This window comes from Chelonia mydas, chromosome 1 (genome assembly GCF_015237465.2).
Source record: "Chelonia mydas isolate rCheMyd1 chromosome 1, rCheMyd1.pri.v2, whole genome shotgun sequence".
NCBI lineage: Eukaryota > Metazoa > Chordata > Testudines > Cheloniidae > Chelonia > Chelonia mydas.
In genome coordinates, this window is record NC_057849.1 from 123,463,867 (window position 1) to 123,488,603 (window position 24,737).

Consider the following 24,737-nt stretch of genomic DNA (forward strand, 5'->3'; position numbering starts at 1 on the left):
TACAGCTGTGAAAATCAGTCATGCTTGACCCTGTGCTTACTCATCATTTTGGGGCTCCTGTGGGTTATGTGAGCTCACTTGGGGATGGGCAAATTATGCTGTTGTGTAGACTGTGCTTGCCCTTAAGTATGGGGGAATCATTGCTCTGTCTGGTGTGAACAATGCTGCCTCTGTTTAGTGTTGCATTTTTGCCTTTACAGATGCAACCTTGAGATCTCAGCCATCCAATCCATGTTATCACTGGCCGAAAGACTCCAAAGAATCAGAAAGAGGCCACGTAGAAGCAAGGAAGACATGTTGCATGAAATAATGCAGCATTCAAGTAATGAAAATCAAAACGTGCAGGAGTGGCGGGATAGTGAAAGGAGGATCCGCCAGCAGAATGAGGAGCGCCGGCACAAAAGCGCGGTGCTCCAGCAGCAAAGCACGGATTGGCTGATAAGCATAATGGAGCGCCAAGCGGACTCTATCCAGGCGCTCGTAGCCATGCAGGCGGAGCATTACCGTGCCTGCCCCCCCCCCCCCCCCCCGCAGCCCTTGTCCCAAAACGCTTTCCCTTGTGCTCCCATGTCACCTCCAACCCACTTACCCCAACATCCAGGTTCTTACCGCCACCAGCTGCCTCCAACACCTGTAGCTTCCCCACCCAGCCCTGAAAACTACGACCCTCACCCACTGCACTCAACCCCCATCACCATGCAGTATAGCCATCCCGAAGTGCAGCACTCTTTGCACAGCACTCCAGACAGGAAGGCTGAGTATGACAACAGGGCATTCACAAATCTGTGATTGTACCGTGCCCCACACCACCCCCTTCCCCTTTCTGTTTCCCAAGCAGTTGTGTTTCATAGAATCATAGAATATCAGGGTTGGAAGGGGCCTCAGGAGGTCATCTAGTCCAACCCCCTGCTCACAGCAGGACCAATCTCCAACATTTCTTTTCAATAAATGAATTTTCTTTTCAATAAATGTATTTTTTGGCTTTGAAAATATTCTTTATTATTGCATAAAGTAAAAGATACCTTAGCCCAGGAAAGAAACAGGCACTGCAAGTCAGCTTTGCAAACACAGATTCCTACTAATATTGGAACCACTGCATTTCACTCCCGTGCAGGGCACCAGACATTACTGGTGGCTTTCAGCCTCAAATTGCTCCCCTAAGGCATCCCTAATCCTTGCAGCCCTGCGCTGGGCCCCTCTAATAGCCCTGCTGACTCTCCGAGTTCCATGCCTGAGTGAATCGTTCATCCTTCCCTTCACAAATGTTACGGAGGGTACAGCATACAGATATAACTGAGTCATGCACCTTTCCGGTTCAGCCTGCATTAATGTCAATGAAATGCCCACGGTGATCCACAAGCGCCTGGAGAACCATAGAGAAATACCCCTTCCGATTAATGTACTCTGAGGCTAGGTGGGCTGGTGCCAGAATTGGAATATGCATGCCATCTATCGCCCCTCCCAAATTAGGGAAACCCATTTGTGCAAAGCTAGCCACAATGTCATGCACGTTACCCAGAGTCAGGTTCTTCTGAGCAGGATGCGATTAATGGCCCTGCAAACTTGTATTAACACTATTCCAACGGTTGACTTTCCCACTCCAAACTGGTTAGCAACAAATCGGTAGCTGTCTGGAGTTGCCAACTTCCAGATTGCGATGCCACCCGCTTCTCCACCATCAGGGCAGTTCTCAATCTCGTGCCCTTGCGCCGCAGGGTGGGGGCGAGCTCATCACACAGTCCCACGAAAGTGGCTTTTCTCATCCGAAAGTTCTGCAGCCACTGCTCATCATCCCAGACGTGCATGACGACGTGATCCCACCACTCAGTGCTTGTTTCCCGAGCCCAAAAGCAGCGTTCTCCAGTGGTGAGCGTGTCCGTGAATACCACAAGCAAACTCTTGTTTTATGCTTTACTCGAGTTGATATCATCATTGGAGCCCTCACTGTCACTTTGGATCATAAGGAATAACTCGACTGCCAAAAGTGACGTGCTGGCGAGACTTGTCAGCATATTCCTCAGCAGTTCGGGCTCCATTCCCGCAGGGAAGGACAAAAGGGAAGACAGAGCATGCAGTACAAAAAATGTTGAAAGATGGGGCGAAATGTGGATGGAAGCACAGGGATTCCTGGGATGCGAACCGATGCATCATGGGGTGTTGGGACAGGACCCAGAATGCCCCGCCCCCTTCCCACAAGCCACAGCGTCAGAATGGGAAGAGGTGCTCTGTGGGATAGCTGCCCATAATGCACCGCTCCCAATGCCGCTGCAAGTGCCGCAAATGTGGCCACGCCAGTGCGCTTGCAGCTATTGGGTGGACAGACTGCAACGCTTTCCCTACTGCGCTCTCCGAAGGCGCGTTTAACTCAAAGCGCTCTACATCTGCAAGTGTAGCCATGCCCTAAGAGTATCCTGGAACAGAGGTTTATCACTGACTTAGTAGGTGCTCTGCTACCTTCTGAATCATCACCACCACTTCTTAAAGTATAATAGGCCTAATTCTCTAATACGGCCTTCCATCTTGGGTGGTCATTTACACCTATGTGAATCCAGTGCAAAGCGGTCATAAAACTAAAAAAGCTTCCAAATTAGAATTCTCTGCTCACTTACAACATTAGTAGAATTTTTCACACACAGTTCCCAGTTATAACTGACTCCAGGTTCAAGGCAACATGAGAATCAGGCCTTTCAGGTATTTTCTTGTAGGTCTGCCATCCAAGTACTCACCAGGCCAATCAGGCCTTTATCTATATTATTTAGAACGTAAATATCTGCTAGTGCACAGGCAACTTCTTGGTTAACATCTGCACTGAACTATAATATGGTATCAACATCTGGTCTTAGGGGGAGATTTTCAAAGGTACAAAGGTCAGTTAGGTGCCCAATTCCCACTGGAGGGCAACAGGAGTTGTATACTTAATTTTACATGTGCCCTTGAAAATCTCCCCCTGGATACTTTCCTGATAGTCACAACGTTGACAAGAAAAAATATAACTGTAAATATAAGACAAGAGAGGGAAAAAGCTGTTTGGTCTTTTAAAAAAATGACTGCTCTTCTAGTTTAAAGAAATGCTGGGAATACTCTGTAAAAATCCATAAATGATCTAGCACAATGCAGAAACACTGCTCAGAAATTTTAAAATATAATGTTTAAGTACAAATGTTTGTATTAAATTTGTCTTTAATTAGTAAAGAGTCTCAGGAATTAGGTGTAACTGTTATGATCTTCTCTGTCAATATAATCAAATTTGAGTTTGAGTTTTAATAATTAGGCAAATATATCAAATGAAAAATGATACCCATGGGTTTGTCAATAATGTACATTTCAAACACAGGTCTTGTCTACACACAAAAGCTGTACTTCTTCACTATTTCCGAATGGTATCAAATGTAGCAGGCTAGCGGGTATTAACCTGAGAGAAGAATATCAATAATACTGCAATGCCCTGTTTTTGGTTCTTTGTTAATTCATTCATAATGTGAAGGGCAGGGCAGGAAGCTACTATACTACCACAAAGCACATATCTGGGCACCTTGCACTGTCTGCTCCCAAGCTTCTGGCTTAATTTAAAGAAAAAGTTACGGTCACCTTTCTTGCTCTAAGTGTTGTTAGCAGACCTGGCACGACGTATTTCATAATTAAAAAGCCCCACTGAAGAGCTTTTTTTGGTTGCTTGGAATGAAGGTGAGCTGATTGCTTGTCAGATGTACCACAGATCTGCCCTTTCTTTTGATTTGAAAGTACATTAACTGGAGGATAATTGCAAGCTTTCTGCTCCATAATTTGCACTGACAATGACAAATAGTATGTGGAAGTTAAAGGATTGTGTAAGCTGCCAGCATTCTCAAGGCTTTGTCTTCAGTGCAATAACTAAGTTTATACTGGAATATTCTTTAGTTTTGTAGGTGACTTAAATTTCATATATATATTTGCCACATTAGAATGACAGGTCACATTCCTGTTTAGCATATGGTAAAAAAATATAAATGACTCAGTTCATGGAGAAAATGCAGTATATGGAAAACAACTGAATATAACAGTAATACTTGAACATGAAAACTACCTAGAATCTACTGATAATTGAGAGGGACCACCAGAACACGCAGAATGCCTTAGCCTGCTGAGTTTGAGATTCATATCTTATTCCATGATAATGGCATTGTGTAATGGTTGTAATAAAATGCCTGCAAAGCTCTGTTAATACATATTCACCATCAACCAGAGATACAAGCTGATACCAGGAGTAAGGCAAATAGAGAACTAGAGCTACATGTATTCCACTGTGATATCTCATGGCTACCCTATGTGAAAATAAGTGATTTTTTTTACGCAGCAGAGAAATGTACAGGAACAAAAATTTCCTGGTGCAAATTAGTCTGCAATGCAGTGATGTTTGCCAGAGGAACTGTGCCTATTTATCTCATACCTTGGAGAACCAATAAGGAAGATGCATATCTCAGTGACATGATTCGTAAACAGATGTTTCCATCACAAATATAAGAGAAACCCTACATGCTGCCAAGAGCAATGAAAAGTGCATGAGGGATTAGTGAATTGCATTTAAATTTAGGGCCGTTTAAGAGACCTATGCCTCAGTCTAGTGCACCATTTATTTCTTGACCGTTCAAATTTTCAGTATAATCCAAAGGATTTATCATTTTTAAATCTAGACATGGATTTACATCGGAGGACAAACATATAGCTCAGGTAAGTCTGTGGACTGTTAATACATCTTACCTGTCATAAGGGATCAGTAGCCAGGGGTTTACCACAGGCCTATAACTTGGAGTCCAAGGGCCCACGAGAGGCTATAAACTCACCCTGCCCTGTTTAAATTATAGTATCATGTTTTTAAAAACCACCCTAAAAACCACTGAAGCAGCACATTTATTTTTCAGTTTTTTAAACGTGTCCATCACCAATTCTTTGTGTGTATATAAAAACGACTCAAGATTTAGTGTTACAAGCATCATTTCAAATGAAGCAGACTCACCGTACTAAAACAAGAACATAAAAATACCTCTCCCAGCCTCTCATAAAAAAGCCTGAACACAATGATGGTGTTTTCTCGGTGCTCTGGAGGTTAACAAATGCAGGCTTATTCAGCCCACTGAGAGACGTGATTCCAGAGTTAAGGATACTGGACAAACACCTCCCTTTAACCCTCAGGCAGTCCACTCTAGCAACGGTTAGCCAGAGTTCATGAGCTGACCTCAAGTGTCACAGCAGGGTACTAGAAGAGCTACAGTCTTTCAGGGAGCCACAAATCAAACTACATAAGTCTTGGAAGATCAAGATCAGCACTTGACCTACACCTGGTAATGAACAGCAAACCAGGGAAGCTTATGGGAGCACTAATGTATTTCAATCAACCTGCAATCAACCCCTCCACACAGCTTGGCCTCTGAATTATGCGCTAGCTGAAGTTTCTAAGGAACCTCCAAGGACTGCCCAATCTCCAGGAGCACATTATGGTAATCCAAATAGGAAGTGAAAAAGGCAAAAGTACCTACTGCTGCCACGCATCCCAGTTTACTGAGACAAATTTGTTCTATGTAATGTCCACAGCTTTCTTTACACCTGAAAATGAACAATAAAAGTTCCTACTTTGGTTGAAAGCTGCTCAACTCAGATCTCTGTTCACGTAGCCCACTACTTTCCACTATGGTTCTATATCAGTACTGTGGGAACCAGCTCTTCTTGTCAATTGCCAACAGGAAGAACTATTATTCCGAAAAGCACAACAGAGAGAGATGAGATAGGCCAATAAGCAGGACATTTGGCTGAGGTTTTCAAAAGGAGGAGCTGATTGGTTTGAAAATCAGGGTACTTATTTAGGTGCCTAAATATTTACTTGGGGCCTTACTAAAAGCATCCTTCCCCCCTTTTTGGTCAAAAAGGCAATGAAAGAATGGCAGAGAAAACAATGTGATCATAAAGAGAAGGATTCCCAGCATGAGAGAAGAAAACAAAACTTACCCCTATTTATTTTGGTTTATGACAAGTCAATAAACACCTTTGTGCTTGTCAATTCCCCCATTTATGATATATGCTGGCAGTAGATACTGTTAAAATGTCAGCCTTTGCCGACAACTATCAAAGAATGGCTCTTAGAATAGGAAGTGACTTGCACAGGATTCCACTGGTAAATGCTGGCTTTTTATGGCAACCACTGTAGCACTGCCACAATCCTGCTATATCCCAGCCTCTAAATTCTGACGCTTCAGATGCCTTTCATTTTAGTGTTGAGAGTATGAGTATAAGCAGAAAACCACAGCTACATCATCACACATGCTAGTACAGTGTGGGAGCACTGACGGTACCACATCTCCTTTAGATCCTCTTCTTGAAGTATATTTAGTGACCCAGAGATGACAAATCTAAACATCTTGCCATAAACACATTTTATAGTCTATTACTTTTTAAAAAGTTGGAAATCTATGACCCATTCAGCAGTTCATATTTGACTTAATGCAGTGCAGACCTTTCAGAAAGAGGTTACACAGCCAAAGCACTGGGAGAAGGACACATTTACAGTATGTAGGCCGTTACAGTAGCCGAAAAAGAGGCTCGGCCTGAATGAAAACTGACTGAGGACTGAATGTATGGTTGCAACTGCATTTACAGTGAAAATTATTCAGAAAAGTGATTAGATAAAACTGCCACCTTCTGACTTACCAGATCTACTTTCAGCATCAACAGTGGCAAAAATACATTTTTCCCCTTTTTAACTTCTGTTACTCTGTAGAGCTGTCAAAGGGAGAGGTGGCCCTTTAAGGGGGTTGGGGCTCAGCTGCACTGGTGCCAGGGTAGAACAGATACATAAAAGGGTCACATGATGCATTGCATAGAGACATACACGTTAGTTCCCAGGGGACAGCCTGGGAAGTGCAAGTCTGTAGAGAGAGGAGCCGGCTAGTAAGGTTTGGTGAAACTTTTGTGTTATTTTGAACTTTACGCTAATAAACCAGACTCCCAAAAGTGGAGAGTTACTGAGAAAACACCCACAGTGCAAAGTTTTCTTAATTAGAGAAACCAAGGCAGTGGCAAGCCCAAGAGCCAGACTGGGTAAACACTGCTTCTACAAGAGTCAAAAGAAAGATGATTGTGAGCTGAATTCTATTCTGTTTTGTGCATCATCAGCCTGATTGTTTACTTTACTATGGACTTGTCTACATGGGGAAGTTAACTGCAGGCTAAGTTTACAGGTCTGGCATGTTTGTAAAGTGAATACATTGGATATGGACAGTAAACATGGCGTTCCACTATGCCATCTTTACAGCCACTCTTCAGAGCAAAGCTACTCTTTAAAACTTACTTTGAATGGCTCATCTTATTTTCAACAGATTAAATTCCAAAACTGAGAGTCTCTCTCTTTCTGCCTTTAATCATCTGAACACAATACGCTGCAAGTAATATCACAGAGTTATTTCGGAAAGCAATGCTTCCTAAAAGCTCAGCAGACAAAGATATTGAATAAGGTTACATTAGAATCAGAATAATATCATGTATCAAAACATATGCACCACCCTTGGCTAAACCATTAGTAAAATGAAGAAAGGATTTTAGGTCAAAGGTTACAAGCTCCATAGCTCAAGACAGCAAACTAAAAATACCCCAAACATTTTGGACAACTCTTAATTTTTAAAAGCATGTCTAGACACTGCACTAGGAGAGACATCTCTATCTCATTCAGTGACAGAGAACTAGCTCAGTCTGAAAGAGCCACAACCAGCACCATTGTAAATTCCATCCCTGGGAAGCTGTGCAAGCACATTGTGGTTTTATTGTATGTTCTTTAGGACTCATGCAAATCCTCTGTCATTTGTGACCTGCATTTCCTCCCACACAGCTGGAACATGTTAATGCAGCTCATTTGTGAGCTTACGCTTTCCAGCACTAAAACTGGGACTGCCAAATGTAACTATGTGCCCTCTGAAGACTTACAGACACTGATATATTTTGAAGGAAATATTTGAACAGTGTAGTAATGCATATAAACTGACAAGTTAACACTCACCTGCCAATATGTGTATTGACTACTTGTAACTATGGGATGCCCAGGATTATGGTACTCTTGGAACACACAGCTAGAGATATTGGGCCAAATTTTGTACTCAGTTACACCCGTGAAACTCCATGAGCTTCAGTGAGTTTAACTGAGAACAGAATTTGGCTTATTATTTGCCATTTCTTACAATATATTTAACTCAGCCACCTATCTGATCTTTCAGTACTTTAATAGCCTTTTTTGTTTTCACATGGTCACAATGTAAATGGTTTTGTTTGGGGCTTGCAATTAATCTTCTGTGGAAGTAATTTCTATTATCTTTACTCCAGGGAAAACTGGTCAAATCACCTCTTGTGAATTTAGCTTTTTTTCCTGTTCACAAATCATGTGCAAACTGAGCCTAATTTTTACAAATGTATCTGTTATACGTAAGTATTCACTGAATAGTTTATGCATAAGTTTTCAAGGATGACCAGTGTAATATCTCCTTGTGATCAATTTATTTATATTCACCTTTGATTGCCTCACCGGCAGCAACCTACAAATTAAGTCCAAGGATAGCTGAATCTGGCATTCCAAGCCCCAACAGAGCTTCAAAAAGCCACTATTTAAAAAAAAAAACAACAACTTGGCCTGAAAATCATAGAATCACAGAACTGAAAGGGACCTTGAGAGGTCATCTAGTCCAATCCTCTGCACTCATGGCAGGATTAAGTATTATCTAGATTTAAATGTTTACTCCTTCCTCTGCAAGTGTGGAAGTTACCCCCACCCCACCCTGAATTATACCTGCCTCGTGCCCAGAATGGACTAGATTCAGTCCTGTACCAATATTTCTATTTCAACAAAAGTGATAGGGTTAATGTCTAGCGCTGTAAGACCAGACATGGAAACTTGGAATCACTGGAAAAGGGAATTTCTCTACTTTCCAGTGGAACCCAGCAATTGCTGCTTCTCCTTGAAGGCCTGAGATAAAGATTCAGAGTTTTGTCTGTTTATCTATAGAAACGCTATTTTAGATTACATATAGAGTTTTTTTTCTGTCATGCTTTGAGCCCTGTACACTTGGATTCATGGTAACTAAGGCACCAGGCTTTACAGGCACAGAGACACGGGGCGGGAGGTGAGAAACGGTGCCAGTAACTCTCCAAAACATTCCAAAAATATTTTTTCTGTCAAATAAGTGGCATGCGCAGATGGAATACGTTTTATCAGCATCAATTTGGCCTGGCTGCACTATTTGTAAGTGGCAACACAGTAGGTGAGTTATGCAAGTCGTGCCCAAACGAATGCTAGCAAACCTGTAGCTCTGTGTAAGCTGGCAGGCTTATCTCTCTCACCAACAGAAGTTGGCCCAATGAAAGATATTACCTCACCTACTTGTCTCAGCAAACCTGTAGATCACACCACACCTTCATGTAGTTTCTGTCTGCACACACCCCATCCAAACTATTCCTCTGCATCTTCCCTACTTTTGATGATGTTGTCCCAGAACTGCTCCTCCACTCAGGGTAGCATGACAGGATTTTTTAGTGAGAGGCCAATGGCTTTTTCCCCTGCCTCACAGTTGTGCCTCCTGATGGAGTGCAGTGAAGACTCGCTGATACTCTCCCTCTTCTCTGTGGCTGGACGTTTCAGTTAGAGGAATACTGGGTGGCTCGCTCTCCATCTCCACAGGTGCTGTCCTGGCAGCTGTCCTAATGGGAGAGCCTAGTAGCAAGCACTCTCTGCCCTTTGGCCAATGGATTAAAATGTAAAACACCTTCTATTACCTCGGGAGCTGGAGGCCAGCACTATCTGCAGCTTCCCTGCCTGAGTTAGACTAGGAAACTCCTGCTTTGGAGTATGCAGTATGATGTTGAGTTCCTGTTGGAATGGTTATTTTAATGTTGCTGGGATTTTATTGCATTGTATAATTAACTGAAGATGTTAGGGCACGTTGCAAGGTCCTAGGTGTCTTTTTCTAACATTTTAAATAAAAATTAAAATATGAATACTGCCACTAGGCCACTGGGACAGCATTCTAATAAAGTCTTAATGAAATGAAACTTGCCTGAAAAAGATGGTAGCTCTTTACCAGAGCACACTGCATTGCAAAGCGTTAGACACACACAACTATGAGAACATGTAATTATAGTATTGTTGCCACAATACCTACTGCATTGTTAATGTCGTTTGAATGAATAATGTCACAGATCTCTAAAAACTAAGCTGTCCTGGTGGTGGAGCAGAAGCATGATCCTGGAGAAGGCTTGAAGTCAGGGATAGCCTTGCATTTTGTTTTGGAGGCTTCCTAGCAGAGACCAGACATATTACAGAAAAGATAACACTTTCTATCTGGAGAATGGAGAGAGGAAGTAACACAACAGCAACTGGAAATCCTCTGTTTCACAAAGTGACCCAGAGAAGGGCACTATGTGTACAGACACACACAAAGAGGCAGTTAGAAGCTAAAACTTAGTTTTTTGAGCCACTTGCTACCAGAAGGGGAAAGCATGAGGAGATGCATTCCTCAGGGAAAAAATAATTAACTTGCTATATAGACACTCATTTAGATTTAGTAATAGCCATGGATATTCCTTATTTGTTTTTAAAACTCTGTTCCATATAGTCTTGTTTGTGGCTAGATCTTATCCAGATTTACCCCAAACCCTGTTCTTTTATCCATGTTCCTAAAATGCTGTATTTGAATTGGCATTTCCAATACAGCATTTCTACACAATCCTTCTTCAGAGAAACAAAGGAACGTTTAGAGTAGTCTCTTCTAAATGCTTATTGCCCATAAGTTTCATTAAATGATCGTTTTGAGTTCAGTTGCTAAGTTGAAACTCTATTTGATCCATTCCAAATGATCTTGTTCCATTAGCTATAGTTCCACTTTCATCATCAACTCTGGCAGAAGCCCCACTGATTGGAAATAGACTGAACACTCACTAGAAAATGTGTGATTGAAAACAATCCCACATTGGCAGGAGGGTGGACTAAATGATCGAGTAAGTCTTCCCCATCTCTAACTTCTATAATTCTGAATATGAAAATGTTTTCACCATCAGAAGAACTTCATGTGTCTTCTCTTCAAAGAGATAATAATCTTTGGCACCTGCTGTAATGTTTTAAATGTTCTCTGTGCCATATCCTGTCAACTACTGCCCATCCATTAGGGCACTACAAAGAGCATTTCTTCATTGATTTCTATGGGAATTGTATCTTTTCAGGTATGTTGAAAAACTTGCATTGGTAAAAATCAAATGAATCTGAGAGTTTATCCTTTACCACACAAAAGTTAACAATAAAAATCTTTTATAAAAGACTAAAGCTTTGTCAATACACTCCTCACTTGTTTATAACTTTCATCCATTTATCCTTGCAAACTTTTAACCAGAAGCCATTTTACATTGTACAAAAAATGTAGATTTATCTTGGGTTTCCTTAGGCCATATTTCAGGGTAAAAAGAGTCATGATATTGTAGGGACAGACACTCCTAGAGAGTGGGTTTTGATGCTGATGTATTGTTACTTTCAGCTGTAGAATTTAATTATTCTAATTCTGTACAGCTGCTATTAATATGTGGTGATTTGCTTGTCTTCTAACACCTCAAGCAGGAAGCTGAAATGCATTTGCTACATTCAGAGTGCCAAAAGGAAAAAGTGCCTCATTCTGAATAGCAAATGTGATTCTAAGTCTTGTGCAAAAATTCTGATGGCATGAAAGATAAATCCAGTTTTTTTGGATTCTGTTTTCCAGCATCACTTGAGCATTTGTAAGATTTCTTAACAATAATTTAGAAACAAGTGAAGAAAACAAAGAAAACAAACAAACCCCTAAAATTAAGTTTATTTCAAGTTTTGGAAGAAATGGGGTAGCTCACTCTGACTGACTGCTATAGTCCCTATGCCTGACTACACTCTCCTCAATAACCCAAATCGATACAGGTCATGAAAGCTTATGTTCAGCCTCTTCTTTGCTTTGGATTTAATAGTCAGTAATTCTTATTTATATGGGACAAAAATCTGTGACGGACAATCAACTGAGGGGCAACCTCTTCCTCAGTTTCATCCTTACAGGATACCTTGGAATATACAGGTGGTCTGAGACAGATGAAGCATGAGAGAAGGCAGCTAGAGCTCTAGTGGCAAGGAATCTGAGTCCAACCAAATGCACCATACGGAGTTTTGGGAATCTTACAGCTGTGCAGAAAGCAATGAAATTAGTTCGTTTCTTCCACCATAGCACAATGAAATCCCATGCAGTGGAACTGTTTTTGAAAGTGGATATTATGGAGACTCCTCAGTGATTCCATACAGTGGTAGAGTCAAATATTTCTTTCTGTAAGGAGTTATTATATTAGACTAGGTCATTTGGATTTAGAAACAACTTTCAAATTCTAAAGGGGAAGAGGCAGTTCTGGAGAGGACAAAATGCATCACCTCTCTGCTTGAGTTTCAGCCAGTATCCTTCACTGAAGTTGTTGTGTTTGACCACAGAACTGATTATATTTTAGTTGTGGGTTTGATGAGAGTCCTGTTAACTAGTCAATTATTGTCCTATTAATTTGTTATCTTTTACAATTTGGGGCTGTGTTCCTTTAAACTGAAGTCCATTATCCATTACGGATTCTTAAGGGATAACATCTGATTGAACTCTAGAGAGAGTTCTATCAGGCTTTGTCTACTAGCAAGTCATAAGGCTGAAAATCAATTTACATTTTAAAGGAGGAATACTTGGTTTCTCTCACACAGTGACAGGGGTAATGACCATGTATTGAAACCTCCTGCAGGGGGAAAAGAAAAAAAAAATCTATAAACTGTATTGGAAATAGGATACTTAAAGAAGAAATTTTACAGTGGGGACTGGCATCCTTGACAGAAAATATAAGAGCGGCAGATGATCAGCACTTCTCAGGATCAGCCCCTCAGTCACTACCTGAGAGTGGACATTAATCTAGCATTTTTTATAAGATTAAAGAAGCTGGTAATACTCACTGATCCATGCTTTTACAGTGGTGCACATCACTGCAGTATGTTGGAGAGCAATTTTTAATAATGTTAGGGAGATTTTTTCTGAGCTTTATTCAGTAATCAGAAGAAAACATTTCATATGCTGTAAGCAGCTTAAGTTGTCAATACTTAAAAGTAAATGAATGTGCAGTGGCAGATTTTTAAACTTGGCTGCTTAAGAGTTAAAATCAGGCACATAAATACCTGTTTTAGGCAGGTCAGGGACTGTAGCTGCAAAGTACTGAGGGTCTCCTGGGAGGTGATGAGCTGAGTGTGGCTGGCACCTCATAGGAGATATTTGTCTCTTCAGAAGTTTGGGCTCATAGATGTAAAAGAAGTGGATTTAATGCTAGTGAAGATAGTAATACAGTAAGCTGGATGTTTTCTATTTAACCTTCTGGGCCCTTAAATGGAATCAAACAAAATGGCGACAAACAAAAGGAGAGAATGTAAGAGGGGACAAAACCATTCCGTAATTCCTGTCTGGGAGCTATTTGGGCCGGGTGTACATCCATCAGTGCCAGGTTACAGTGGATGACGGAATTCCTGTATATGTTTACAAAGTGCTTTGAGAGCCTTTAGGATGAAAGGCTCACCCCGATATTAATATTAATAACAACCTCCCCATCTTCAATGTGTTGTTGCCACGTAACCCTAAAAACCAGACTCACACTTACCAACTCAGAAATGAAATTCTGGGGGAGGGAAGAAAAAACCCACAAAGAAATAAATAATATCCACTCTCGTTGGGTGTAACTAAGGGATCCAGTTCTGCCATCATTACTCATGTACTGTTCTGGGGGAAATTCACCCCTAATCAGAAGTCTATCACGTATCATTTATTTTGAAGGCTTAAGTGGTATGTTGCCCTTGTCTTGGCTCTCTGCATGGAGGTACATACAGTCCCACTGCAGTGAATTGGACCATATGTGGAATAAGCAGCAACTCAATGTGGGAAGGAGTGGCAGAATTTGGCCCCAAATAAGTAAGCATGTTGTCAAAAATTAAGCAATAAAAAGGAGAAGGTAAAGTAAGGTACAGTACAGACAGCTAATGAAGGGGGAGAGACAAAATTCATAGAGACAACTTTTATTATTCTGATCTCCCTCTGCCCCCACTACTTTACAGGAAAAGTGCAGCATTGCTACAAACAAAGAAAGTACATTCTGACTCAAAAAGCAACCCCTCAGTTGCTGGATTCTCATTTCAGACTCTGTGAGTACGGCACTTCAAAGCAACTCACTATCTATCCTTCATCCATTGAAACAAGACAGCTTTGCCTTTTTTTTTTTTTTTTCAAATGTACATAGTGTAGTTGTATCCGTGTTGGTCTCAGGATATTAGAGGAACAAGGTGGGTGAGGTAATATATTTTATTGGACCAACTTCTGTAGGTGAAAGAGAGAAGCTTTTGAGCTTACACAGAACTCTTCTTCAGGTCTGGGAAACTAACTCAGAATGCACTGCTAAATACAAGAAGGAGCAGATTTTTTTTAGACTGGCATTTCATATAAGGAATAAGAGGGGATGAGGGACTGCAGGAAGCATTACTATTACAGCTGTAAGTACTCAGTTCCCTTTTGTGATAAATCCAAACTCACTTTATGTGTTCAGTGACATCCTATTTAGTTTCTAAATATCGTCAATATAGTACCAAAATGAGTCCCTTGACACAACAATAAAGCTGAGTGGCACTGAGTGCTGCAAACAATAAGATATCTTATTTCCTTTCTGAGAAAGAGAATTTTTGCTGTGACTCTGCACGGAACGCTGAGCTGTACTTAAACACCTTAAAGAAAATTAATGTTAGCAAGTGTGGTAGGAAGGAAACAAACAACAAAACTGGAGTCTGGCACTTTGAAAAGAAATGGCAGACAAGACATGAAATGTAGCAAAATGAAATTCTTTTAGAATGTTGTGTTGCATTTCACACAAGTGTTCCCCTTACAATTTTTGCTAGCAGTATGCAAGTGAAAAAATAAACACTATACTTAAAAAACACTATAAAGTGTTTCTAAAACATGGTTTTATTTGTTTATATTTTGTTTCTACTGCAGTTCCTTCAGACTCCAGGCCCTTTATAAAACATTAAAACTAACACTATTTCCATATCAAAGTTTTAAATTATTTTATTTTGTGGGACTGAGGATCTGTTCCTAGATCATCTAAAGTGGTTCATTTTAATTTGGAAAACAAACTTTTCCATTGGAATCAGGCTTAGTTCACTTAACCCAATCCTACCTGCAAAGCCGTGGGATGAGTCACAAGCAGAAAATTCTCTCTTCACAGCTCTTTTGTTTATATTAGAAAATTTGTACCAGTGTAATTAAACCAATTTAAAATTGATGTAGTTACACCAGTGCAAACCCCTAACAAAGATTGGATTTCAGTGACATTTGAACTGGTTTAAGTGCATCTTCATTAGGGGTTTGCACCAGTGTAACAAGATCGATTTTAAATCAACTTAGTCACACAGCTGCAACTTTTCCAGCATAGATCAGGCCTAGAAGACAATATGCAACTGGAAGCATGCATTCAAAAGAGAGCCACATCGTTTTTCATTTGTCCTGCCTCTCTCTTCCTTCCACTCTCCTGTACATAACATAGTGCTTGCATAGTGCCATCCAGTGTGATGGACACCATCACATAAGCAAGTAGAACACACACTGCCATTAGAGCGTGCCTCTTGTTCTCAGAATGTGATCGGATGTGGAAGGTGCTTTATGAGAGCATTTTGTATATTTGGGCCTCCATGTTAGCAAGTGATTCCATAAGCTTACACTAAACTAATTTTTTTCTTTGGGTGTAATGATAATTTGCGTGTACAAATAATCCATATTATTCCTGGGGGAATTCTGTACCATTGCGCAATGCAGAATTTGCACAGAATTCCATGTTTTCCCTGCATAATTGGGGCTGCAGAGCTGCTGGCTTCCACTTGGGGCTGCTGGACTCTTCAGAGCCCAGCTTGCAGTGAGTGTAGTAAACAGCCTGGGGGGATAGAGGCTGCAGGCTCTGGCTGCCTGGCTTGATCCTCATTCTCCTGGGGACTGGAGAGGGCAAAGGGTGAGGGATGGGCAGGGTCGTACCACACAATGTCCCATGGTGGGATAGTAAAGAAGCTGTGAGGGCGGGGCGTAAAGGCTCTGGAGGTGTAAGTGTCTGGGCCGGGGGGTGAGGGGTGCCCCAAGGCTGGGCTCTGGGGGAAAGAGAAGGAGGTGTGGGTGTTTGGGATCTGGGGGTGCCCCGTGGCTGGGTTCTGAGTGGGGAGAGAGGTGCAGATGTCTGTGCTTTGGGTGCCCCATGCAGCTCCCTCCAGCAAACGCCGCCTGGAACTGGGTTGTCTTAGGGGTTTATTTAACTCTCTGCTCCTGGGGGAATCTTTTTTGTTGTTGTGTGTATTGTTGACATACCTGATAAATTATAAGAATAGTTGAAACTGGAGTGATTATATTGTGTTATTTTGACAAATAAAATATGCAGAATTTTAAAATATTGTGTGCAGAATTTTTAATTTTTTGGTGCAGAATTCCCCCAGGAGTATTCATATGTGTAACTACAAACAAAGAGACGGTAATGCCTTCCTCTTGATCTCACGCTGTGTCTTGTCCTTTCTCCATCGTCTAAATAAGTTCTCTGGGGCAGAGACTGACTTTATCTGTTCTGTGCACTTTATCAGCACTGAAACTATCATAATAAATAAAACACATAAATGTTAAGCCTGAAAGTCTCTGTAGTCCTGCACAGACTGCAGCTCTAGCAATGCAAAAACATGACACCGAAATCATTAAAATAATCATGTACCTTGAAACATAGCCAGGCTGTCATCCACTTGACCACTTTTGTAGCCCAACAGACATTTTTGTAGAGCTCAGTGTTCACTACTCCAGGGTCTACTACATTAGCTGTCACATGGCTCCCATCTGCTGTTATGAGATGCTGTAGACGATAGGTAAACAATACAAGGGCAAGTTTGCTTTGGGCATAGGCTCCATGGGGTGAATAAGAACATCTGCATAGAAAAGAGGAAGAGAGGAAAATAATTAGAAGAAAAATGTTATAGCACGGATATCACATGCATTGCCACTTTGCTAAATTATGCGGTAGACAGCAACACAGTAAGTAGGCACAGGAAAGCCTTATCACTTGAAAGCAGATTGCTTGTTGTAGTTCTGGTGACTATTTCACTAGATTCAATGACTGCTTTATGGAAAGTATCTTAGATAAACATACATGTGATCAGAATCCGTGCTGCAAACAATTTAGGTATCGTTTTTCCTGGAAATGCTGAAATATCAAGCCACAGAATGCCCCAGTCTCATTCCTCCTATTATTTATTTATTCTTTATACAACTGCAGCACCTATTGGGCCCTGATCACAGATGCATTATGTTGCCCCAGATCACAGTCTAGGATTATGACAAGATACAACAGGTGGATAGGCAGGCAAAAGTGTGTGATGGTTAGTATGGTGACAAGCTAATTAAAAGTTGTACTACAGAAGTCATAAAACCTTTAACATTGGAAGATAACTAGTTAGAACAACGGTTTAAATGGAGCCCATGACAAACGGCATATGTAATGCAAACATAAAACTGATAGACTCTATGTCAAAACATTTATGTTCAGAACCCATGTGCCCCTTCTGTGATTCAGCTGTTGGAAGTTCTCAGATTCAAATTCCTCAAAGTCAACCTTCTTAGTTAGTAGTTGCTGATTAGTCATGTTTCACTTCATTTTTTAAAATTCTGTCTGAATAAAGAATGCTACTGTCAAGCAAATTAGTAGGTATGTCACTGAAAATACTCCCCCAGATTGGGGTTTCAACATCACTTCCATGAATTCCACTTCCATGACAACTCTGCTTCTGTAATTACTGCAGACCTTTCATTTAATCTCTCAGCGCTTCACAGAGACAACGGTAATGCCTAGGAAGATTTTCTGTGTTTTGTTATGCACAGAAGAGTATGTGCTGACTGAATGGTAACTGTTTCTCAGAATTCTGTTTACTCTTTATTTCCCATGTCATACCTGGCTTTTAATGTTCTGTACACTTGACTAGTCAGCCTTGAGGTGGAAGAATAGGCCTCTAGCAAGCACTCTCATTTCATGCGGATTTATAAGTCCAGTGAAGCTATCTAACTGTTAGCAGTGCTGGATGCCAACAATGTGAATAATCAGGAACTTTCAGAAGCAACAGTGACTCTAACAGCCAAGTCCCTTTGTTTTCAGTATTTACCGATGTTTCTCGGAAAAATCCCCGGCTATTGAAAAAGCTAGTATTCGGATTTTACAGTTTTCATCTGAATTTTGGCTTTTGCAGGACCTGGGAATTTCTTGGAGAAAGACAGGAAGGGAACCAGGTCCCGGCACCTGAGACCACCAGACCACTGCAGCAACGGGCCCTTAGAGTGGAACGCTACTAGGGTGACCATATTTGAACATTCAAAAAAGAGGACACTCCACGGGGGGGGCGGGGGGGAATACTTGCTCGTGCCCCCTGCCCCCAGCCCTGCCCCAACCCCACCCCTTCCCCACCCCCATTCCAACCCCTTCCCCAAAATCCCTGCCCAGGCCCAGCCTCCTCCCCTGAGCGTGCCGCGATCCCCCTCCCAGCCATACAAAACAGCTGTTTTACGGCGCAAGCGCGGGGAGCTAGGGGGAAAAAGTGGGCACTTTCTCCAGTGATCAACATTCACTTTCTTTCTTGAATGATCAACTCTTCTTTGGGGAAAAATAATAATGGCAAAATCCTGGACGTTTTTAGTTATTTAAAAATTCCTCCTGGACGGCGATTTAAAAACCAAAAAGCTGGATGTGTCCGGGAAAATACAGACGTATGGTAACCCTAAACGCTACATCCCACGAGTATTGAGTCCCCTTGCCAGACAGAATGCTCTCCTGATCCCAGGGCCGGGGGGAGAAGGGGGTTCTCTCTGACAGGGATATCAGATTCACAGGGTGCAGCCTTCTTCACTTCTTCTATTTAGAAAAGCTGGACGTGCACAAGTCCATGGGGCCGGATGCACTGCATCCGAGAGTGCTAAAGGAGTTGGCGGATGTGATTGCAGAGCCATTAGCCATTATCTTTGAAAACTCATGGCGACCGGGGGAAGTCCTGGATGACTGGAAAAAGGCTAATGTAGTGCCCATCTTTAAAAAAGGGAAGGAGGAGGATCCTGGGAACTACAGGCCTGACAGCCTCACCTCAGTCCCTGGAACAATCATGGAGCGAGTCCTCAAGGAATCAATTCTGAAGCACTTAGAGGAGAGGAAAGTGATCAGGAACAGTCAGCACGGATTCACCAAGGGCAAGTCATGCCTGACTAATCTAATTGCCTTCTATGACGAGATAAATGGTTCTGTGGATGAAGGGAAAGCAGTGGATGTGTTGTTCCTTGACTTTAGCAAAGCTTTTGACACGGTATCCCACAGTATTCTTGCCAGTAAGTTAAAGAAGTATGGGCTGGATGAATGGACTATAAGGTGGATAGAAAGCTGGCTAGATTGTCGGACTCAACGGGTAGTGATCAATGGCTCCATGTCTAGTTGGCAGCCGGTATCAAGTGGAGTGCCCCAAGGGTCGGTCCTGGGGCCGGTTTTGTTCAATATCTTCATAAATGATCTGGAGGATGGTGTGGATTGCACCCTCAGCAAATTTGCAGATGACACTAAACTGGGAGGAGAGGTAGATACGCTGAAGGGTAGGTATAGGATACAGAGGGACCTAGACAAATTGGAGGATTGGGCCAAAAGAAATCTGATGAGGTTCAACAAGGACAAGTGCAGAGTCCTGCACTTAGGACGGAAGAATCCAATGCACCGCTACAGACTAGGGACTGAATGGCTCAGCAGCAGTTCTGCAGAAAAGGACGTAGGGGTTACAGTGGACGAGAAGCTGGATATGAGTCAACAGTGTACCCTTGTTGCCAAGAAGGCCAATGGCATTTTGGGATGTATAAGTAGGGGCATTGCCAGCAGATCGAGGGACGTGATCGTTCCCCTCTATTCAACACTGGTGAGGCCTCATCTGGAGTACTGTGTCCAGTTTTGGGCCCCACACTACAAGAAGGATGTGCAAAATTGGAAAGAGTCCAGCGGAGGGCAACAAAAATGATTAGGGGACTGGAACATATGAGTTATGAGGAGAGGCTGAGGGAACTGGGGATGTTTAGTCTACGGAAGAAAAGAATGAGGGGGGATTTGATAGCTGCTTTCAACTACCCGAAAGGGGGTTCCAAAGAGGATGGATCTAGACTGTTCTCAGTGGTAGCTGATGACAGAACAAGGAGTAATGGTCTCAAGTTGCAGTGGGGGAGATTTAGGTTGGATATTAGGAAAAACTTTTTCGCTAGGAGGGTGGTGAAACACTGGAATGCGTTACCTAGGGAGGTGGTGGAATCTCCTTCCTTAGAAGTTTTTAAGGTCAGGCTTGACAAAGCCCTGGCTGGGATGATTTAATTGGGGATCGGTCCTGCTTTGAGCAGGGGGTTGGGCTAGATGACCTCCTGAGGTCCCTTCCAACCCTGATATTCTATGATTCTATGATTCTCCCTTCCTGATGCTGGCCCTTCAGCATGGTTCCTGTCTGCTTCCTCTGCACAGTGGAGGAGCGAAAAGTGCAGGAAGCCAGGCCCCAACAGCCAAGACCACCTGACTGCTGCAGGAAGCAGAGGCTTCCTTGACTGTCACATTGTGAGTAACCCTCCCTGTCCTCTCCGCCATGCCCCAGCCACCAGAAATTCCAGACAACCCTGCCCCCACGCCAGCTGCCCTTCATTTTTGTTTTTTATTGATTTTTCACCCTTAAAGAAAAATTAAACAAACACCAATAAATTCCAGGAAAATTTAAGAAAAGAAATAAAAACGGAAAGCAAAGGGCTGTATTTGCATCCCAGCTGCAGGAAGTAAAGAAGTATAATATTAACTTGCCAGTTCGTTCTCTTTAATTGTTTCTATATTTGTCCAAAAGAAAAAGTCAAGTAGCAATAAAAACAAAATGACAGTACAACTTTGAGAGATGAGGTGAGTGAGGTAATATCTTTTATTGGACCAACTTCTGTTGGTGAGAGAGACAAGCTTTTGAGGTACACAGAGCTCTTCTTCAGGTCTAGGAAATGTACTGAAAGTGTTACAGCTAAATACAAGATGGAACAGATTGTTTAGCATAAGCAGTTAACACATATTTCAAGGGACCATTCAAGGTAAAGTGGCCACTTGAAATGGTCCCTTGAAATATGTGTTCACTATTTATGCTAAACAAGCTGTTCCACCATGTATTTAGCTGTGAGATAGTAATAAAGAAGATCATATAAAGTGTCATAACATCAGTCAATTGTCTGAGCTGTAACATAATAGATAAAGTAGCTCAACCATTATAAAGGTATCAGCCGGGTCTAGGAGTGGACTAGGACTTTTTAATAATGAATAAAAACCACTTTTAGTGTTATTGCATTGGAATAAAAGTGACGGAGTTAGTCAAAGTAGTGCAGTTATAGTTTAGGGTGTGTGTGTGTGTCTGTGTCTGTGTCTGTGAGAGAGAGAGAGAGAGAGAGAGAGAGAGAGAGAGAGAGAGACCAGTTATAGTGGATGCATATAAGTCCATAGTACAAGTTACCACTGGGCATCAATTAACCTAGGTTCAAAGCAGATCACTCGACGTCACCCTGGGTATGAAAAGGAATCTAACCTTAACACATTATTTCCACAAGGGAAAGTATAAGCTGCTAAATCAACTCCACAGAGACAGAAAGACTAAGTACACTATTCAGTCATTATGTTAACTTTATAATTTGATTACTGAATGTGCTCATGCAATTTGTCTGAGCAATTATTGGTCTCAAATTGTTTTCTTTTTAGTTAACCAATTTTAATTTGTATTATTGTTAACTCCTTGATTTGACTAACTTGATTTACATTGTAACCTCAATCTAATTTTCATATTGTTTAGAACTTTAGAGAAATATAATAAGTTTGTTACCTCGTAGTTGTTTATGGTCTTGAATAAAAGTAATGAAAACACATTGAATTAGTTTTCTCTGATCAAATGATAATGAGGTAAAAATAACCTTCATTAAAAGGGACTTGAATTAAACATTAATAAAACATTGACACAGGTCCTGAAAACCTAGTTACTACTATTAATTCCATTATTTCTTGTCTTACTTTTCATAGAGTCATAGTATATTAGGGTTGGAAGAGACCTCAGGAGGTCATCTAGTCCAATCCCCTGCTCAAAGCAGGACCAACACCAACTAAATCATCCCAGCCAAGGCTTTGCTAACTAATGAAATTCCTCTCCCTCCTCATATAGGCTCACATATCATAATTGTATCCCCTATAATCCAGGTAGTACAATATATATTTAACTCCCTGAATTTAGCCTCAGAGCCTATCAATTTCAATGCAAATCTTTCACCATCCTAGTTGCTCTTCTGTGTACTCTCCACTTTCTCTATGTTCTCTCTGCAGCACCTTTTATAAAACTGTGCAAGAAAACTGACCAAATTTTAAGATCCTTCAACCAGAAGGATCTCAAAATACTTTACAGATCATCTGCAACGCTGACAGACCCTGCTCGTTGATGGGCAGGACTGAACCTGGGACCTCTGGAGCCTAGTGCAGGAACCTCTACTGCATGAGCTAAAAGCCAGAGGCCTCTTAGGTAAGGCTGTAGAGCAGACTCATTAATTTCTAAGTGGTCTCGGGAAGTGTGTGGGTTATTTCTCCCACCAGTGAAAAGAAATCCTCTCTAGAGGGAATTCTGCATCAGCTATACTACATAGTAGTGGAAAGAAAGAATAATTTACTCTATTGAAACTACAAGGGACAGTAAGGTAGACAGAATCAAATTAGTCAAAGACAACAGAATGAACAACACTGTTACTCTTACGAAAATGCTTTGGAATCTCCGGTGACCACAGCTGATCAGGATTAGATCTGGGTGAAAATTTTCTGTTTAAACCGCATTTCACAAGAAAATGTGTTTTTTGACTAAACAGTTTTGTCACAAAAAATCTGTTTTCCATGGAAATTTTTAACTTTTCATTGAAAAACTATTTTGTTTTGTTTTTTAGATGGAAACCCAATTCCCGCCCCCCCCCCCCATTTTTTTTGCCACAAGGTTTGGGGTTATTAATGAAAGATTTTTTTGTTTGGTTTGGTCTAAATTTGCAGAGAAATAAAAAAAATTCCAATCAATTATAATCAGGAAGTTGGTTTTACAAATCACCCATAAGGGGCTATCTCCAACAGCTGTCCCCTAGCATCATGTTAAGGCATTGTTTCTCTACAAATCCAGGTTTCCCTCCACACACCTCTCCAGGTGAACGTCCTAATCACCAGGCTATAGAGTCATAGTCACTCTCTCTCTCTGGTTCAATGAATATTTAATTATTTCATACAAAGTGGAACAACTTCAACAGGAGATGTTAAGAAAGACCCACCACTACCATCACCTCCTCCTCCGCTATGTTTTGTGAATCTAGCCCTTAATTTACTTTGGTTTTATTAAAAGTACCCAAAGCAAAATGTTTAATTTCAGGTTGAATGAAACGTTTTGTTCAACTCAAACCAATTTTTTTTTTGAACTACCAGGGAACCGAAAAATCAGCATTTTGCCCAGTTCTAGTTAGAACAACACATTAAATGTCCTCTCAATGTCATTTCTAAAATCCTGAAGGCTTTCTTCCCCACCCCCTCTTGCTTAAGCAAAAGCCTCAGAGAGCCAGCCTGAGTGTGCTGAGATCACAATAAATAGCTATATTTAATCTCATTGGTGCTGTAAGTTCAGATTTTCTGACCCTAACCACTGTATTGTTTTACAGGTCAAAACCCTGATGCCTTCTCCCTCTCCCATCATGCCCCTTCAATTCCCAGTGTGTTTAATTAGCTACAGGGCACAGAGCTCTAAGATCAAACTGCAGTACAGCCAAATAGCTGTGTCTTCCACCAAAACCTGGGGACTGCTGCACAATGTGGGTAACATGCTGGGGCTTTTAATGAAAGACCACAGACACAACTGCAATGCATGCCTAGGGTAGAATCAGTTTATATAGCAAAAGCTGGCACGATCTATTAAAATGACTGAACTTCTTAAATGATTTATATTTTAACACCATTGTTGCTTAGTCAAGAATCTAAAAGACCATTATTAAACACTGACAGTGCTATCAGATTTCTAGATTTTGTCCCCCCAAAGAATAGCATGCAGGAGTTTAAAGTATTCTCGAAGGGCTTGTGTTCACGGCTGACCTACTGCATTGATGCAGCTATGCCAATGTAGCACATCTGGTGAAGACGGGAGAGCTCTTGCCCGTTGATGTAATTACTCCACCTCCGTGAAGTGTGGACACTGCTTTAAGTCAATGTAACTTACGTTGTTCAGAGGGTGGGTCTTTCACACCCCTGAGCAACGTAAATTACATCGAATTAAGCAACAGTGTAGACAAGCCCTAAGACTTTTAAAAGATTTTACAGTTTGTTTATTTTTTAACAAAGCTACATAGATGCTTTGCAGAACCTAGGTGCATCTTTTCTGGCTATTTGTTATAAATATTTCATTTCCCTTTTTATGATAAACCAAACTCAGAGTCCAAAATATTGCTCATTATATTTATGAAGGTTACTTGTCTGTGCTACATCTCTTTATCCTGTACAATCACTTCTCAGAGACTGAAGAGTCATTTTCCATTGATGTAAGTAAAGGAAACCACAAACCAAGAAAGGGC

The 24,737-nt window shown here is 41.4% G+C and overlaps 1 protein-coding gene across 6 annotated transcripts in view; it reads right to left on the bottom strand.

The window, feature by feature from the left end:
- DHRSX (dehydrogenase/reductase X-linked) overlaps window positions 1–24,737 on the bottom strand; it is a 226,647-nt gene that overhangs the window by 23,269 nt on the left and 178,641 nt on the right. For all 6 annotated transcript variants that reach the window (XM_043537755.1, XM_037899658.2, XM_037899650.2 and 3 more), the window contains one exon: window positions 16,813–17,020. In XM_043537755.1, the coding sequence (XP_043393690.1) occupies window positions 16,813–17,020 (208 nt within the window). The remainder of the gene's footprint in view (window positions 1–16,812; window positions 17,021–24,737) is intronic.